At 39.5% G+C, this 20,123-nt stretch overlaps 1 protein-coding gene across 2 annotated transcripts in view; it reads left to right on the top strand.

Moving 5' to 3' along the window:
* The window catches only part of REC114 (REC114 meiotic recombination protein), a 107,379-nt gene that overhangs the window by 76,247 nt on the left and 11,009 nt on the right, over positions 1-20,123 (top strand). The window contains exon 3 of one of the 2 annotated variants that reach the window (XM_078078710.1): positions 15,705-15,788. The exons of the other annotated variant lie outside the window; for it this stretch is intronic. Within the exon in view, the coding sequence (XP_077934836.1) occupies positions 15,705-15,788 (84 nt within the window). The remainder of the gene's footprint in view (positions 1-15,704; positions 15,789-20,123) is intronic. 2 annotated transcript variants of the gene reach the window in all.

The raw sequence follows: 20,123 nt of genomic DNA, 5'->3' as shown, positions 1-20,123 counted from the left end.
TTCTCTCTCTCTCTTTGATAAATAAATAAAAATCTTTTTAAAAAATAAAAAATAAATAAAATTCAAATTTCAGTGTCCACAAATGAAGTTTTGTTAGAACACAGCCATGTTCATTTTTTTATATGTTGTCTGTGGCCACTTTCATGCTACAGTGGCAGAGTTGAGTTGTTGTAACAGAGACTAAAATCTGCAAAGCCTAAAATATTTATTCACTGGCCCTTCACAGAAAAAAAATTGCTGATCCCTGATCTAGAGGACTAATGACCCAGTTTCTTCAACAAAAAAATGTAAGGGAAAAGAAGAGATGAAAGGAAGAACCAATAGTTTGAAAGAGACTTAAACATACCAATTATCACAATATATGAATCTTACTGGTTCCCTGTTCAAAAAAGGGGAGCACCTGGCTGGCTCAGTTGGCAAAGCATGCAACTCTTGATCTTGGGCTTATGAGTTTTATCCCCATGTTGGGTGTAGAGATTACTTAAAAATCTTTTTTAAAAAAATGAAATGACGTAAAAAATAGAGAAACGTGAACATTGACAAAGATATTTGATACTAAAGAATTGTTCATTTTAAAAGGCATGATAATGGTTTTGTGGTTATGTTTTAAGAGGAGTCCTTAGCTTTTAGAGATACATTCTGAAATATTTATGGATGTCTGGAGTTGGTCAGAATAATCTGAGGAGTGGGGGTTATTGGGTGTGGGTATAAATGATAATAAGATTGGCCATGTTATGAAAATTGTAACTGGAAGGAGGGTGCATATGGTTCATCATACTATTTTACTATTTCCTCTGCTTTTGTGAATGTCTGAAAATCTACATTATAGATGTAAATCGGTTATTTAAAAATAAAAGTTTTTATTTTTTATTTTTTTAACCATTTATTTATTTTTATTAGGTTCAGTTAACCAGCATATAGTACATCATAACTTTTTGATGTAGTGTTTAGTTTTTTAAAAATTGATTCAAGGGCTGTGTCCTCTGGGCCTTGTAATGTAATGCCTCTTTTCTGTGCTTCTGCAGAAACATGGGATTTATTACATTGATTGTTACTGTTAAATGATTGATTTCCCCTCGACTATGAGTCCCTGAGGGCTGGGGCCATGTCTTATTTGACTTTGATCCCTAGTACTAATAATCATAGGACCTGGCACATAACCTGGTACATAATAGCTCTTTCATAAATATGTTTGGAACAAATTGTAACTCTTCATAGCATATCTGATTTGTAGACATTAGAGATTTCAAACCATAGTAATTCCTATTTTGTTGACATTATTCATTAATTTTTATTTACCATATGCCTTCCAAACAGCCTGTGTTTCAGCATAAAAGCAAACTGTTTATATCTCTTATAAATCAGGAAAAATATAACTCTAAAGTAAGTTACAGGGACGCCTGGGTGGCTCATTTGGTTAAGCAGCTGCCTTTGGCTCAGGTCATGATCCCAGGGTCCTGGGATCGAGTTCCGCATCAGGCTCCTTTCTACGCAGGGAGCCTGCTTCTCCCTCGGCCTGTAGCTCCCCCTGCTTGTGCTTGCTCTCTGTCTCTCTCTGTCCCTCTCTCTCTGACAAATAAATAAAATCTTAAAAAAACATAAAGTAAGTTACAGAATGGTCATGTTCACTTGAGTTGTCTCCGTCTGAGACAGGATGTGGTTTGTTTATCTTCATGCTAAATGTGGAGTAGTTCCTTCCAAATAAGACAATTATTTCTTCTGCAGGCACAATATTGTATATTTCTGAATGTATGGGAAATATCCACATTCAAATCTAAGATAAAAATCTTAATCCAAGGAATATGAATTGGTGCAGCCACTATGGAAAACAGTATGGGGGTTCCTCAAACAATTGAAAAGAAAGGGATTTCCAGGAGTAGGATGTGTAGGTCAGAGTAGGAGGATTCTAAGCTTACCTCATCCCATGGCTATACCTAGATAACACCCACGTCATCTAAATAACCCAGAAAACGACCCCAAAACTTCTCTAAAAGTAGAGAAGAGAGGCCACATTGAAAAGGGTAGGAAGGGTGGAGATGCAGTTGGGGACAAAACTGACCTGTGAGACTGTCTGTAGGAGGGAGGGATGCCGCTGGCACAGAGAGGAGAGAGGAGGACCCCACATCAGGCACCAGATAACCAACATATAGTACACACCAGTTTAACAATGGCCCCAGCAGTATGCTGGGGGCAGATGTCTGACTACAAGCTCTGCCCACCAATGAAAGCTTCTCAGGGGACAACATAGGGAGAGTGCCTCTGAAAGATGCCTGGTCTGACCTAACTCAAGCCCAAGGCATCCCCAGACTGGCCATTGCAGATGACTGGACTGAAGTCAAAAGCCATAACAGTAGGGCACATGCAACACACATAGGAGACACCCCTGAAGTGCCAGGTTCTGGTAAACAGGGAACATTGCACTGCAGGGCACTATAGGACCTCTTCTTTATAAGGCCACTAGGTTCTTTCTTTCTTTTAAAAAAAAAAAAAAGATTTTATTTTTAAGTAATATCCACACCCAACATGGGGCTCAAACTCATAACCCCAAGATTAAGGGATTCACAATTCACTGACTAAGACAGCCAGGCCCCAAGGCCACTACTTTCAAGAGCAGAAGGGATGCCTGGGTGGCTCAGTTGGTTGAGTGTCTGCTTTCGGCTCAGGTCGTGATCCCAGGGTCCTGGGATTGAGTCCCACATTGGGCTCCTTGCTCAGTGGAGAGCCTGCTTCTCCCTCTGCCTGCCACTCCCCCTGCTTTGTGTTCTTTCTCTCTCTCTCTCTGACAAATAAATAAATAAAATCTTAAAAAAAAAAAAAAAAGCAGAAAACGTAGCCGACTTTCCTAACACATAGAAACAGACAGAGTTAGGCAAAATGAGGAGACAGAGGAATATCTCCCAAATGAAAGAATAGGACAAAATCACAGCAAGAGAGCTAAACAAAATGGAGATAAGTAATATGCCCGATAGAGAATTTAATGATCATAAAGATACTCACTGGACTTGAGAAAAGAGTGGAAGACCTCAGTGAGATCCACAGCAAAGAGATATAAGACATAAAAAAGAACCAATCAGAGATGAAGAACTCAATGACCGAAATTAAAACTACACGAGAGGAAATGAATAGTAGACTAGAGGAAGCAGAATGGGTCAGCAACCTGGAGGATAGAGTAATGGAAAGCAGTCAAGCTGAACAAGAGAAAGAAAAAAGAATAATAAAAAAAAAAAAGACTAGATTAAAAGAACTCAGTGACACCATCAAGCATAATAACATTTACATTATAGGGATGCCATAAGGAGAAAAGAGAGAAAATGGGGCAGAAAATTTATTTGAAGAAATAATAGCTGAAAACTTCTCAAATCTGGGGATGGAAACAGAACTCTAGATCCAGGAGGCATAGAGAGCCCCCAGCAAAATCAACTGAGGGAGATCCACACCAAGACACATAGTAATTAAAATGGCAAAAAGTAGTGATAGAGAATTTTAAAAGCAGCAAGAGAAAAGAAGACAGTTACATACAGGGGATAACCCCATAAAGCTATCAGCTGATTTTTCAACAGCTTTGCAGGCCAGAAGGGAGTGGCATGATATATTCAAAGTGCTGAAAAAAAAAAAAAAATGCAACCAAGAATCTCTATTCAGCAATGCTATCATTTAGAATAGAAAGAGAAGTAAAGAGTTTCCCAGATAAATAAAAGTTAAAGGAATTAATCGCCACTAAACCAGCCTTGCAAGATATGGTAAAGGGGATTCTTTGAATGGAAAGGAAAGACCATAAGCAGGAGTAAAAAAAGGAGCATGCACAAAAGCAGTAAAATTAAGTATGTCAATAAAAATTAGGGAATTCACAAAATAAAAGGACATAAAGTATGATACCATATACTTAAAATGTGGGGGTTTGGGGGGGAGAGGAATAAAAATTAAGTGCTTTTAGAATGGGTTCAAACTTAACTATCAATTTAATATAGACTGCTATATGCATAAGATGTTACATATAAATCTAATGGTAATCTCAAATCAAAAACCAGTAATAGGCAAAAAATACAGAGAAAGGAATACAAATATATCACTAAAGAAAAGCAGCAAACTGTGAGAGAAGAGAGTAAGAGAAGAAAGGAACAGAGAAAAATTACAAGAACAACTATAAAACAAGTAACAGAATGGCAATAAATATGTACCTATCAATAATTACTTTGAATGTAAATGAACTAAATGCTCCAATCAAAAGATAAAGGGTAACGGAATGGATAAAAAAGCAAGACCCATCTATATGCTATCTATAAGAGACTTATTTCAGACTTAAAGACAACTGCAGATTGAAAGTGAAAGTGGGATTTATTCCTAGAATGCAAGGGTGATTCAGTATTTGCAAATCAATCTATATGCATCATATCAACAAGAGAAAGGATAAAAACCATATGATCATTTCAAAAGATGCAGAAAAGGCATTTGACAAAGTACAACATCCATTCATGACAAAAGCTCTCAACAAAGTAGTTTCAGAGGGAACTTACCTCAACGTAATAAAGGCCATCTATGAAAAATTCACAGCTAACATCATAGTCTGTGGTGAAAAACTGAGAGCTGTTCCCCTAAGGTAAGGAACCAGACAGGGATGTCCATTCTCACCATTTTTATTCGACATAGTACTAGAAGTCCTGGCCACAGGTCAGACAAGAAAAGGAATAAAAGGCATCCACATTGGTAGAGATGAAGTAAAACTGTCACTATTTACAGATGACCTGACACTATCTGTAGATAACCCTAAAGACTCCACCAAAAAACTACTAGAACTGATAAATGAACTCAGTAAGTTTGCAGGATACAAAATCAATATACAGAACTTCATTGCATTTCTATACACTAATAATGAAGCAGCAGAAAGACAAACTAAAAAACAATTCCATTTACAATTGCACCAAAGATAATAAACTGGCTAGGAATAAAATTAACCAAAGAGGTGAAAGCCCTGTACTCTGACAACTATAGAACATCGATGAAAGGTATTGAAGATGACTCAGACAAATGGAAACATACTCCATGCTCTGGATTGGGAGAAAAAAATATTGTTAAAATGTCTATACTATCCAAAGCAATCTACACATTTAATGCAATCCCTATCAAAATACCAACAGCATTTTTCACAGAACTAGAACAAATAATCCTAATTTGTATGGAGCCACAAAAGGCCCCAGAGAGCCAAAGCAATCTTGGACAAGAACAAAGCTGGAGGTATCACAATCCCAGATTTCAAGATACACTACAAAAGCTATAGTAATCGAAACAGTGTGATACTGGCACAAAAATAGACACATAGGCCCAGAAATAAACCCATGCTTTTATGGTCAGTTAATCTAGGACAAAGGCAAGAATATGTATTGGGAAAAAGACCATCTGTCTAACAAATGGTGTTAGGAAAACTGGAGAGCTACATGTAAAAGAATGAAACTGGACCAATACACAACAATAAACTCAATATGGATTAAAGACCTGAATGTGAGACCTGAAGCCATAAAAATCCTAAAAGAGAGCAAAGGCAGTAATTTTTCTGACATTGGCTATAACAGTGTTTTTCTGCATATGTCTCCTTTGGCCATAGAAACAAAAGCAAAATTAAACTATTGGCACTACATCAAAATAAAAAGCTTCTGTGCAGTGAAGGAAACAATCAATAAAACTAAAAGGCAGCCTATGGAATGGGAGAAGATATTTGCAATGATAAACCAATAAGGGGTTAGTATGCAAAATATATAAGGAACTTATACAACTCAACACCAAAAAACCCAAATAATCCAATTAAAAATGGGTAGAAGACATGAACAGACATTTCTCCAAAGAAGACGTATAGATGGCCAAAAGACACATGAAAAGATGCTCAACATCGTTCATCATGAGGGAAATGCAAATCAAAAGCACAAGGAGACATCACCTTATATCTATCAGAATGGCTAAAATAAAAAACACAAGAAACAACGAGTATTGGCGAGGATGTGGAGAAAAAGGAACCCTCGTGCACTGTTGGTGGGAATGCAAACTAGTGCAGCCACTGCAGAAGACAGTATGGAGATTTATCAAAAAATTAAAAATAGAATTAATATAAAACCCACTAAGTCCTCTATTGGGTATTTACCCAAAGAATACGAAAACGGTAATTTGAAAAGATGAATGCTGGTTATGCTTATTGCAGCATTATTTACAATAGCCAAATTATGGAAGCAGTCCGAATGTCCATTGACTGATGAGTGGATAAAGAAAATGGGGTATGTGTATACAATGGAGTATTATTCAGCCATAAAGAAAAATGAGATCTTGCCATTTGCAACAAGTCAGAGAAAGACAGATACCATATGCTTTCATTCATATGTGGAAACTAAGAAACAAAACAAAGAAAGAAAAGGCAAAAACACACTCTTAAATATGGAGCAGAAACTGATGGTCACCAGAGGGGAGGTGGGTGGGAGATGGGTGAAACAGATAAAGGAGATTAAGAGTACACTTTATCTTTTTTTTTTTAATTTTATTTTATTTTACTACGTTAGTCACCATACAGTACATCATTAGTTTTTGATGTAGTGTTCCTTGATTCATTGTTTGAGTATAACACCCAGGGCTCCATGCAGTACGTGCCCTCCTCAAACCCATCACCAGGCTAACCCATCCCCCCACCCCTCTCCCCTCTAAAACCCTCAGTTTGTTTCTCAGAGTCCACAGTCTCTCATGGTTCATCTCCCCCTCTGATTGCCCCCCCTTCATTTTTCCCTTCCTTCTGATGTCCTCCATGCTATTCCTTATGTTCCACAAATAAGTGAAACCATATGATAATTGACTTTCTCTGCTTATTTCACTTAGCATAATCTCCTCCAGTCCCATCCATATTGATGTAAAAGTTGGGTATTCATCCTTTCTGATGGCTGAGTAATATTCCATTGTATATATGGACCACATCTTCTTTATCCATTTGTCTGTTGAAGGGCATCTTGACTCTTTCACAGTTTTGCTATTTCGGACATTGCTGCTATGAACATTGGGGTGCATATGGCCCTTCTTTTCACTACATCTGTGTCTTTGGGGTAAACACCCAGTAGTGCAGTTGCTGGGTCATAGGGTAGCTCTATTTTTAATTTTTTGAGGAACCTCCACACTGTTTTCCAAAGTGGCTGTACCAACTTGCATTCCCACCAACAGTGTAAGAGGGTTCCCCTTTCTCCATAACCTCTCCAGCATTTGTTGTTTCTTGCCTTGTCAATTTTTGCCATTCTAACTGGTGTAAGGTGGTAGGTATCTCAATGTTTTGATTTGAATTTCCCTGATGGCTAATGATAATGAACATTTTTTCATGTGTCTGTTAGCCATTTGTATGTCTTCTTTGGAGAAGTGTCTGTTCATGTCTTCTGTCCATTTTTTGACTTATTTGTTTTTTGGGTGTTGAGTTTGAGAAGTTCTTTATAGATCTTGGATATCAGCCCTTTGTCTATAGTGTCATTTGCAAATATCTTCTCCCATTCTGTGGGTTGCCTCTTTGTTTTGTTGACTGTTTCCTTTGTTGTGCAGAAGCTTTTTATTTTGATGAAGTCCCAAAAGTTCATTTTTGCTTTTGTTTCACTTGCCTTTGGAGATGTGTCTTGAAAGAAGTTGCCATGGCCAATGTCAAAGAGGTTACTGCCTATGTTCTCCTCTAGGGTTTTGATGGATTCCTGTCTCACATTGAGGTCTTTCATCCATTTTGAGTTTATCTTTGAAGAGTACACTGTATCTTGATGGGCACCGAGTAATGTCTAGAATTGTTGAATCATATTGCATACCTAAAACGAATGTAACACTGTGTGTTAATTATATTTGAATTTAAAAATAATTTTAAAAATGTAATCCTCAAACCAGCTGTTTTTTTTTTTTTTTAAAGATTGTTAATTATATGAGAGAGAGCAAGAGCACAAGCAGGGGGAAGGGCTGAAGGAGAGGAAGAAGCAGACAACCCACTGAGTGCGGAGCCCGATTGGGGCAGGGGGGCTCGACTCGGGGGCTTGACTCAGGGCTCCATCCCAGGACCCTGAGATCATGACCTGAGCCAAAGTCATACACTTAACCAACTGAGCCACCCGGGCACCCCAAACCAGCTATGTTTTTTATCTTTTTGCTTAATAACAATTGGTTATGATTATTGAAAATTTAATTTTTAAAAATCTCAGTTCTTTTGCTTGCTTTCTTCTCTGTACACATTGTTATCTTCATATTCTGTAGCAGCTCTTTTATCATGGATATTTTTTTCTTATTTTCAGTGTAATTTGAACCTCACAAACCCTGAGCTCCAGGGAAAGTGAGTCAGAAACACAACCCTGAAACTTAAGACAGGATCTAGTTTTTAAATAAATCAGCTGGCACCTGAACACCTCACATTCATCAAGAAGCCCTTCGAATGTTCTGGGCTTGGGGACTGGGTGGGTTGTCTAATGGTTAGTCACTGAGTTATTTTTGTAACCATATTCTCCTCTGCTGTTTTCCTCTGAATCAGGGTATTTGTAGCAGGTGTGAGCATTTTTTAATTGTTATTTCCATAAAAGCAAAATTCTTTGTTTCTTCACAGCACTTATGATCATATCTGGCATGGTTTGAAAGCTTATTTGCCTAGCTAAATGCCAACAACCCCTGTGATGCCCTCCTGGCTTGCCTGCTCACACCTGAGAGGTGTCTGAAGCACTAAAGAAACTAGTTCAGTGATCTAATCGGCAGCAAGGGAAACAGCTTGGTTAGGGTGAGGGCATAAGGCATTTTTTTTTTCACCATTCTTAGATATCAAATTGTCTACCTCTAATCTCTGCATCCATTTATTTAGGTCCTTTCCCCCCTTCTTTTGATGGCTTCCTTTCTGGTAACTGTTAATTATTTGTAATAACAGAGGCCAAGGAGAACGTGGATAGCTAAAATCTAGAAATGAACTTTGTAATTTACAATACTTGAAAACCAAAGCTTGTGGCTCTGTTTATATATATATGAAAGTGTCGTGTGGGGCCCCTTGGAATCGTGTGGCATTTGTGCCACTGCACCTCAGGGAGACTGTGTGGAGCTGGACAGCAGGAGGGGGTGGGCCACAGTGTGATCAGAGGACATGGTGGGGTGGGGGTCAGAAATTGGCACTCTGTCTGTCTATGTTAGCCAGCATATAGTACATCGTAAGTTTTTGATGTGTTCAGTGATTCATTAGTTGTGTATAACACCCAGTGCTCATCACAACACGTGCCCTCCTTAATACCCATCACCCAGTTACCCCTCCCCCTTCCCTCCTCCCTTCTGTAACCCTCAGTTTGTTTTCCAGAGTCCAGAGTCTCTCATGGTTTTTCTCCCTCTCTCATTTCTTCCCCTTCAGTTTTCCCTCCCTTCCCCTATGGTCCTCCATGCTATTCCTTATGTTCCACATACAAGTGAAACCAAATGATAATTGTCTTTCTCTGCTTGACTTATTTTACTTAGCATAATCCCCTCCAGTTCCATCCATGTCAATGCAAATGGTGGGTATTCATCCTTTAGGATGGCTGAGTAATATTCCATTGTATATATGAACCGCCTCTTCTTTATCCATTCATCTGTTGAAGGGCATCTCGGCTCCTTCCACAGTTTGGCTATTGTGGACATTGCTGCCTTGAACATTGGGGTGCATATGCCCCTTCTTTTCACTACATCTGTATCTTTGTGTTAAATACCTAGTAGTGCAATCGGTGGGTCGTAGGGTAGCTCTATTTTTAACGTCTTGAGGAACCTCCATACTGTTTTCCAGAGTGGCTGTACCAGCTTGCATTCCCATCAACAGTGTAAGAGGGTTCCCCTTTCTCCGCATCCACACTAACACTTGTTTCCTGTCTTGTTAATTTTTGCCATTTTAACTGGTGTGAGGTGGTATCTCATTGTGGTTTTGATTTGAATTTCCCTGATGGCTAGTGATGTTGAACACTTTTTCATGTGTCTGTTAGCCATTTGTATGTCTTCTTTGGAGAAGTGTCTGTTCATGTCTTCTGCCCATTTCTTGACTGGATTATTTGTTTTTTAGGTATTGAGTTTGAGAAGTTCTTTATAGATCTTGGATACCAGCCCTTTATCTGAAATGTCATTTGCAAATATCTTCTCCCATTCCGTGGATTGCCTCTTGTTGACTGTTTCCTTTGCTGTGCAAAAGGTTTTTATCTTGATGAAGTCCCAAAAGTTCATTTTTGCTTTTGTTGCCCTTGCCTTTAGAGACGCATCATGAAAGAAGTTGCTGTGGCACTCCTTTATTTATTCAACAGACATGCAAGATACAAAGATGGATGCAACACAGTTCTTGCTCTCATGGAGTTTGCAATAAAGTGGGATCTAGGAGGAGAGTGAGGTAGAATGACAGATGCATACACAGACGTGGTAGTGTCTAGCACCTCCCACCTGCTGATTCTGTGCACTTTATAGGTCTTATTTTCACTCCATCCCTGAGATTTTTAAAAATTAAATTTTCAATAATCATAACCAATTGTTATTAAGCAAAAAGATAAAAAACATAGCTGGTTTGGGGTGCCCGGGTGGCTCAGTTGGTTAAGTGTATGACTTTGGCTCAGGTCATGATCTCAGGGTCCTGGGATGGAGCCCTGAGTCAAGCCCCCGAGTCGAGCCCCCCTGCCCCATCCCTGTGCATCACCTGAGACCCTCGACTATTTGCTACTTGAAAGTCTCGCTCCCCTTAGCTTCCACATGCCTCTATCCGAGACATAACTTCTTGGCTCCTATTCTTTGGATTGATGGTAAATTTGGTATTTTCCAGAGTATTCGTCTCTTTTTCCCTTTCTACCCTGTACTGTTAATTCCCAACCATTTCCATCCCCGCACTTTGAAGAGATATGGCAGACTCTCATCAGCAGTAGTGACTTTTGACCAGGTGAGGGAACAGTATCCTGAGCACGAGGGGGAGAGCTCCTGGGTGATTCTGATGCATTCTTCCCTGCCCTTGGGCAGCTCCTGTGTCTTTTTTTCATCTGTAGCACGGTCCTCAGCCATAGTAGGAGTTCAGGGATGGTAAGTGAATCTTCAGTAGCGGCTTGTACAGTGTGTCTTAGGTGTACAGAACAGGGCTACTTCGCTGTCTGAGAAAGTCAGGAGAGGCTGCTTAAGGAGCCATCAGTTGAGCTAAACCAAATTCACCAGATGGAAAGCCTTAAAGGAGATTCAAAGTAGTGGATTTTCAGAGACAGGGAGATGAATTACTAAAATCTCGGAATATATTAATGGCAAGTGGTTAGGTACAGAGGCTTCTTTACTAAATCCCAAAACATTAGGATGAAAAAGCTCTTTCTGAATCTTCAACAAGATTGGAGTAAGTCAAATAAAAGTAAGATGTTCTGCATCACTGGACAGGTAATAAATGTATGGGTCTCAGTGTTCCCAAGAAGTACTGCCATGAAATACTCTGTTAATTTTAATAAAGAGCTTCATTCTTTCATTCACTGAAAACTTACTGAAGCATCTGCTAGTGTCAAACACTATAATTGGTGGTATATATACAGTAGTGAGCAAAACGAACATAGCCCCTGCCTGCATAGGGCTTACAGTCAAGGGGAAAACAGATGCAAAGCAAACAACACGGCAGCCGCACGCCTGTGATGGATGCTGTGAGCGCCGCAGGCAAGTCTGATAGGGTGACCCAAGTGAGATTAGCAATGAAATGAACAGTGATTAGAGGTTAATTAGGCAAAAATGTCTGGGGAAGAGGCAGAGAGAAGAGATGTACAGAGTTCTAAGGCAAAATGGTTTGGACAAATTGATGAGGAAGAGCCCTAACATGGCTTAAATAAGATGCTGTCAGGGGCGCCTGGGGGGGTTCAGTCGGTGAAGCGTCTGCCTCCGGCTGGGGTTATGATCCCAGGGGCCTAGGATTGAGCCCGCATCGAGCTCCTCATTGGGCTCCCTGCTCAGCAGGGAGCCTAATTCTCCCTCTGCTGCTCCCCCTGCTTGTGCTCTCTTGCTCTCTGTCAAATAAATAAATATAATCTTAAAAAAAAAAAAAAAAAAGAAAGGGAGATGCTGTCAGGAAGGAGGCCATACCTTTCTCCATGTGGCCACTGCACAGAGTTCTAAATGGAATGGCCGCTGGGGCAGATCCAGTAGCATTTGCTAAACATTGTGCTAGTTGCTGGGGCTTCCAGGGGGGATAATAAGACACATTCTAGAACCTGCCTTGCCTGCCCAGGGATTCTTCCTCACTCTATGAAATGTAGGCAGTTAGGAGATAAGTACAAGATCCTGTGAGAGCACAGAATTCTGAGAGGTCAGCCAACTTTGTCTTGTGGGGAATGGTTGAGATAAAGCTGGGTTTTCAAAAGTCAGTGAAAAAGGAAGCCATTTCAGGAATGAGCTGTACAACAAAATCCAGGTGTGAGGAGCATGGCACATTTGCAGAACTGCAGGGAGTTTCATAAGGCTCTAATACAGCATTTATATGAGAGTCGAAGGAAATAATCATGCATGAAAGGCAGAGAAGCCAAATGTTATAAATTTATATGCATCAAGGAATTTGAACTCTATCCCGCAGGTGTTTCTTACAGGAGGTGAGGGAGAGATGATGAGATGGTGGTATCGAAAGGGAGTGACTTCATCCCATTTTTGTTTTATAAAGGCTGCTCTGGTGGTAGCACAGATGGATGAAGAAATTAGGCCTGGAGGAAGGGGGGCCAGTTCCAAGGTTACTGCGGGGATTTTGGGGACAACTGGCAGGGGTCTGTTGCAACAATGGCCGTGTACATGGGGAGAATGGTCAGGTGGAGAAGCTGTTTGAGCGTGGGATCTCTGAGACTTGAAGATTTCATGATTTCATGGTGTTGAGGGAGGAGTGAGGAAAGGAGGAGTTGAGCATGATGCGCGGTGATCACTTGGGTGTCGGGCAGATGTGTGTGACGCCATTCACTGAGGCAGCACCACATAGGAGCGACAGTGTTTGTGGAGGACAGCTGTCAGGATGCAGCCGGGCATGCTCACACAGAGAGATGTGTGGAGCTGTCCAGTGGAGATGTCCCGTAGAACCCAAGCTGGACTAGAGACAGGAAGAGGTGAGATCCGACCAGGGCCAAGAGCCATTCATTTCTTTTCTTTTTTAATCAACTTTTTATTCTAGAATAGTTTCGGATTTGCAAGAAAGTTTGTAAGGATAGTACAGAGTTCCCATGGACTTACCATTTCTTTAGGTTCCACTTCCACGTCTTCCTTGAGTTTTTGCCATAGTGGAATGGGTATCCTTGTTTTCACAGAGATTCCCATATATATGCAGAACAGGCTTATGTGGTTCAAAACTCAAAGCAACATAAAGAGACAGAGAGTAAAAAATCTTCCTCCAGCCCCTGCCCCCGTCTGCACTGTTCCTCCCACTCCCTACAGATAGCTATTTGTTTTTAGTCTCCTGTGTACTAATCCTTCCAGTTTCTTTTTAATGTAACTACAAGCAAATAATAAGAACATACACTGCATTTTCCTCCCTTGCTCATACAGAAGGTGGTATATCACGGACGTCGCTCTGTAGCTTGCCTTTTGCTGAACAGTATACCATGGAGACCAATACAGAACCCCGCCCTGTCAGAAGGTAGCAATGGGCCAGCCGTGCATGGCTGCTGGGCACTCGAAATGTGGCTGGGGGACTAAAATCCAAGTTTAAATTTAATTTAAAGTTAGATTTTAAAATGGCAGCAGTGTAACTTATGTTCCCATTAAATGTCATTGTTTTGGTGGAATGACATTTCACTTTAACCATCAAAAATAGTGTCCAAATGGAGATGTGGTGTAGGTGTACAACACCCTGGGGGTCAGAGACTTAGTTTACATTCTCTGTTTTGATACTACCTTAATGTTCTACAGTGTTTACATGTTGAAATAACAATGTTTCTGACATAGAAGTTAAATATTAAAATTTTACCAACTGCTTTTTATTTTTAAAATGTGGCTATTAGAAAATTGAAAATTACATATGTGGCTCAAATTAATTTCTCCTGAACAGCACTGATATAGAGCATTTATTATTTCTTACAGTTGGATACTGTTGTAAAGAGTACCATATTTTATTTAACCAGTCCACTGTTGATGTATACTTGAGTTGTTTCCAGTCTTTTACTCTTAAAAATGCAGAAATCCTTAACTCTGTCCTTGCATCACTTCACACGTGTGCAGGTGGATCCGTGAAATGAATTCCCAGGATGGGAGTTGCCAGATTAAAGAATATTGCATTTGTAATGTTGATCCTGCCAAATTATTCTCCGTAGGAGTTGTACCAGTTTGGGGGCACCTGGGTGGCTCAGTCGGTTAAGCATCTGACTCTTGATCTGCGCTCAGGTCTTGATCTCAGGGTTGTGGGTTCAAGTCCCGCCTTGGGTGTGAGTTCACGCCCAGCAGGGAGCCTACTTAAAAAAAAAAAAAAAAAGAGTTGTACCAGTTTGTGCTTCCACCAGCAATGTGTGTGAGTGCCAGGGTCCTTGTATACTGCCATTTTACACTACATACATGTTTGGGATCTAATAGTGAATGCATTTCTTTTTGGTAGTTCTGAGAGTTTTAAGAAGAAATCACAGATGGTTTGCCTAACTTCTTTTTTCATTAAAAAAAAAAACCCTAGTATTAATGATGAAACTCTTAGAATCAACATTTTAGAAGTGACTCTTTTTCTTTCTTTTTTAAATGAAAATGCTGAGGAATTAACATCCAATTTTCCCAGGCTCTAAATATCTCTGGAAGTTGTGGTTTCTCTGTATACAGATTTAGGAAGAGAGACGACGTGAGGGTTTGTATTTATAAGGGACGACGTTTTCTTCTGTTTTCTAATTGTTGGAGTTTTTTCCGATTCCTCCCAGATCCCTCCAGCAGCCTCCCCTGGCTGTGGGTCGGCTCCAGAACAGTACAGGGGAGACAAAGGAGCCCAGCAGGGGGCAGGCAGGATTTGCATATGGCCAGTTGTTCTGTTCCCAGGATCAGTTTTACTGAATGCTGAACGCATTCTCACTTAACGGGCTTCTTAACCGAGGAAATCCACTGACAACATAATTGGAGCTTATGAGTGAACACAGTGGTTAAACAGTCAATTCTATTTACTTTATTATTAATAAGCTACAGAAAAAAGTTCATCTTTTACCATTAGGATCTAACTGCTGTCTCTCTTTTGAGACTAGTGTGCCCTCTACTGCCCTCTTTGCCTTTCTTGTTTTTTTTTTTTTTCAGACTGAGATGAAAAAAGACATTCAGCATCCAAGAACAAGTTGCTTCAATTTTTCCATTCATAGGAATCTGAAAATAAGATTCTCATGAAGAGAACTCTCGCTATGTAGTTAGAGCTGTGTCAGATAAGCTAATAAATTAGTATATTGGAAGCCCTTACCTTTCAGGAATATAAGCTAGTATTTTGGCAAATCCTAGAAATGTATTTTATAGCAACTATGACTGTGGACCTTTACTATCTTTAATATTTTTTTGATTTTCAATATGAAAAGATCAAGCAATAAAAGCTGAGACTCTTACTGTGGATCAGGTGGGAAGAGCACTGGGCTCGGGGACTTACTGGAAGGGTCATCCTTGGCAGTGGGTGAAATTGAGCCATTTCTACTCTGCTAAATTTCAGAATAAATGTACAACTTTCTAATAGGAGGCAGCTGCACCAGAGCCATTCTTCATGTCCCTTTTTGCTTCTGTAGCTAATTGTTTTAATTGTTTTGTTTCAGGAAGGGTTTTCACTCATTGGTAGCAAGAACTGGTTGAAGATTGTGAGACGCATGGATTGTCTGTTGTTTGGAACAACAATAAAGGCAAGAGGCCCTGTGGCCAACTGTTTTAAGCCAACGATCATACCCTTCTCATCTTCTAAGTGTGCATGGCGCGGGTGGGGGTGGGGGCTTCTTCTTGCAGGTAAAATGGAACGGGCCTGATTCCATATGTTTCAGAAAGGTTTGCACTCTGAGCAGACCGTGAACCCCGGGGCTGCAGGGAGGCAGGGGCCCAGTGAGCGAGAGGGTGTTGCTGAGGAGCCAAGGGAGCCAAGGCTTTGATCTGACGGAGCGGCCCAACCATTCTCCACTCCCCAGGCACATGCTGGGGGGACGTGGGGCACGTCATTGTTTGGCTTACTATTTTCGAATGCTTTACTGAGTATGTCTTTTCATTTTCCCTCTTTAATATTAAAAAATATCCCTTTTATTTGCTTTCTAGCAGCATTAAACGTAAAGAATGATCCTCATCAAAGACACACACAGACTAATCATCTGGATTATTTTCTTTCAGAAATAACTATAAAAAACCAATCTGTTAACATTCATTGAGTAGATAATACTGAAATTTAGGTGAAAGATCCTAATTTTTCATGGGCGCATAGACTGGGAGTTGGAAGAGCACCTAATAGAGCATCTAAGGGAAAGGTCTTAGCCTGGGGTCCACTCCTCCAAAGGGGCCTTTAAGAATTCAGGGGACTATGGATTTTCACTGACCTCTAATTGAAATTTATCATTTCCTTCAGTTATGAATGTGGGCATCAGACACAGTCGTATTAGACCTTTGCACCAATAGAAGTCAGCTAATTTCATACCACATCACAATTTCTGAGAACTTCAGTTGTCAGCCATGCTCATTGCTGCCTCAGAATTATGGTGGTCATTAGACCCGCTGTTAGATCTTTTTATTGCGTATGTTAATAAGCATATATACTGTTAGTTCACAAATTAGTGTTTTAATATTGTAGTAGACTACTTCAGGATAATTGGTTTCCTTTATAATCTAATGTATTTTATGTGATTAAAAACGTTGTTTTGAGAAGTGGTCCGCTGGCTTCACCAGACCGCCAAAGGGGTCTGCAGCACGTACTCAAAAACCCTGTTGCACATTTTCAAGAGCTCCTGTTTTCATTTTATGTATGAGGGAATGGAATTCTACTTCCACCACTAGGCCAGGCTATAACTCGTCAGAGAGCCGGGCCACCCACTGGTCTTCTGACTCCCGGCCCTGGCCCGCATCATGCCAGAACATTGACTTTGAACTCGCAGGTCTGCTGATACACAGATTTTTTTTTTTTGATAAGTACTGTACAGCACTGTAAATGTATTTGCTCTTCCTTATGATTTTCTTAACATTCCCTTTTCTCTAGCTTACTTCATTATAAGAATACAGTATATAATACATGTAACATACAAAGTGTGTTGATCGACTGTTCGTGTTATGGGTAAGGCTTCCTGTCAATAGTAGGCTACTAGTAGCTAAGTTTTGGGGGAGTCATAAGTCATACTTGGACTTTCAACTGCGTGGGGGTCAGCACCCCTCACCTCTCACTCTAGAGTCAACTATATATGTCTTTTAAAAGTTACACCATGCCATATGTCTGATACCTGAGTTTTAACTTTTTCCTGATACATATTACTATTAAAAATTTTAACTATAAAGAGCAAAATAAAAACCAAGCAATTAGACCACTCAAAAATAATCATTATTAACATTTGAAGTTGTTACTTGACATATATATTCTTTCAGTTAGGATAGCATTCACATGCATGTGACAGAAAATCCAGGCATAATGGCCCCCCAAATTAGGGGTTTATTTTTTTCACTAAATAACAAATCTAGAAACAGGCAGTTGCTAGCATTGGCTCAGCAATTTCACAGTGCCAAGGTCAACATCTTTGCAATTCCCCTGCCTTACAAAATGGCAGCTGTAGCTTGACTGAATTTCTATTCGAGGAAAACCAGCTTCTTCGTCCCTTTCATAAAGAAAGCATAAACTTTCCTGTAAGGCTTCTTTCTACTTTCCACAACCCCTAGAATAGGTCTTCTTATGTCTCATGGACCAGAACAGTGTAATGTGGCCAGTCCCAGTTTGCTAACATTAGCAAAATGAGCGTTTGGCTTTCCCAGCCTCTCGTATGTATCTGCTCATGGCAATGAACAGTGTGTACCATATAGATAATTTATACATTTGGGATTGTATTATACAGAGTGCTTTGTTCCTGCTGTCTTGTCATGGAACATTACATCAGGAATGTGATCCTGAGTCATGACTTTCTTAGTCTTTGAAAATGTGATTCTTCATGGCTACATAGCATTTTATTGTTTGGATGCAACATGATTCGGCTAACTAATTCCCAAGTTTTCACTATTATAAAAACGTTTTGATTTTCATAAGGATTTATTTACAGGGTTCTTGAGATAGGAGTCCTGGAAGTATGTGTATTTATTTTGTAAATCTGCCCTCTCTATAGGTCACCCCTGTTTCTCTAGCACTAGTGAATTTAAGAATGCTCATTTATCCAAATTCTTCCCAATAGGGAGATATAATTTAAATTTTAAAGCTAGCTTCCAATCTGATTGGCAGAAATGAGCATCTTCCTTTAATTTGCATTTCTTTGGTAACTAATGAGAATGAACATTTTTTGTGTATTTGTTAGCCATCTGTATTTCTTCTTTGAATCACCTACCTACTGGTTTTGACTTATTTTCCTCTTCAAAGTATTTAGACAGAATATGTATAGAGATTACAGTTATATACATGTAGAAACATATATATTCTACATGCTATGTAGAAATATGTATTTATGTAATTTGTGTAATTTATATATATATGTATATAAGTATTGTACATATATATAGATTTTAGAAATATTTAAGGTTAGGAAGCTTTTGCCTACTGTTACTGTGAATGGTATTCTTTATCCCAAAGATATTTCTAGCTGCTTATTATTAGACTATTTCTGAATTAATTGAAATTTGGCTTCCTCACTAAACTTACATTAACTCTGATTTGTTAATTTTTTAATTCTTAGGAAAGTGATTTTATAATCTACACTGACAATTTTATTTTTTTCCAGTAGTTTATACTTATTACTTTTCTCACCTTACTGAATTACCTGGACCTTTCAGAACCTAATTTCATGGTTATAGCATCATCCTTGACCTCTTGTTGACTTGAATGGGAAGTAGTATTTAGACGTTAGAACATTTCTAGCTGTTGATCAGATATTCTTTAACATGTAAGGGAGGTATTCTTTCAGTTAAAGTTTACTTACTAATTCTTTTATCAGGATTACATATTGATTTATCAAAAGATTTTTGACACCTTCTCAAGATCATGTTTTTTTTTTTCCTTTTTGTGATCTACTGATATAACAATATTGAACCAACAGATTCTTTTCTTTTTTCGCCTTACCTGGAAAAGGATATCTTTGGTGTTTCTTGCCTTGGATAACTTTTAGTTAACCATATATTATGTAACAAACACCATTGTTTAAGTTGACAAATGGAAGAAGTATTTTGAAATAAAGTTTTTATTCTGTTAACAGCAATTTAATATAGCTTAAATTCTGTGGGTAAATAGATTATATTTCTTTTCTCTCTGGATGAAATAAGCAGATTGTTTAAGTTCTGCCTATTTGCAAATTGGGCTTCCTTTTTTTCAGTAATTGTGATCAAAATGGTCCAGGTTAATCGGCTAACAGTCATCATTTAATTACCTATCTGCAGGGACTTTGGTTTAGAGGAGTAAACATAAACCACTGTCCTCTTTACCCCCAGGAACTCACTGAATCATGTTTTCATCATTTTGTCTGGCCTACGCTTGATTTCAAAGTAAAGAGTCAAAGAATGTGTTGAAGCCCCTTCTCTCATTCAGTCCTTTTTTTTGTACTCCCCTGTCCTTCCTTTTCTATGGCAGATGAATTCTCTACCAGCAGTAGGAAAAATTGCTTCGGTTGGGGTCCTAGTAGTGATGGGAAACTTCATACAGACAGATCTGGGCAATGAATCTAAAAGCAGCAGGAAAACCCAGCAGGTCGGTGAGGCCCTGTGTCTCCTTGGCTCTCCTCCCACGTGGTGCTGACCAGGCCCACGTCTTACATGTGGGCTGCTGCCGTATGACACCAGCCGGAGAGCCTGCAGCTTAAGAACTGCCAAAAGCAGATGCTGTTCACACCTGTGAGTCAGAATTTACTGGGCATGGTGCCTCCCAGAAGGTGGAGCCTGATTTTCTTGTGAGTACATGATCAGTGTCTAGAGGCAAGCCCTTATCCTTCACTTTTGTTTCCTCAAGGTGTCTGTGTGAAGGGAGTTTTCTGCTTGTTGTAATAACTTGAAATTAAGTGTTCTGAAGTAGGGGGGAGAACAATCTA

The sequence above is a fragment of the Halichoerus grypus genome, chromosome 8 (genome assembly GCF_964656455.1).
Source record: "Halichoerus grypus chromosome 8, mHalGry1.hap1.1, whole genome shotgun sequence".
Classification (NCBI taxonomy): domain Eukaryota; kingdom Metazoa; phylum Chordata; class Mammalia; order Carnivora; family Phocidae; genus Halichoerus; species Halichoerus grypus.
Note: the sequence above shows the minus strand (reverse complement) of the source record. Positions and strands in the feature narration are given on the sequence as shown.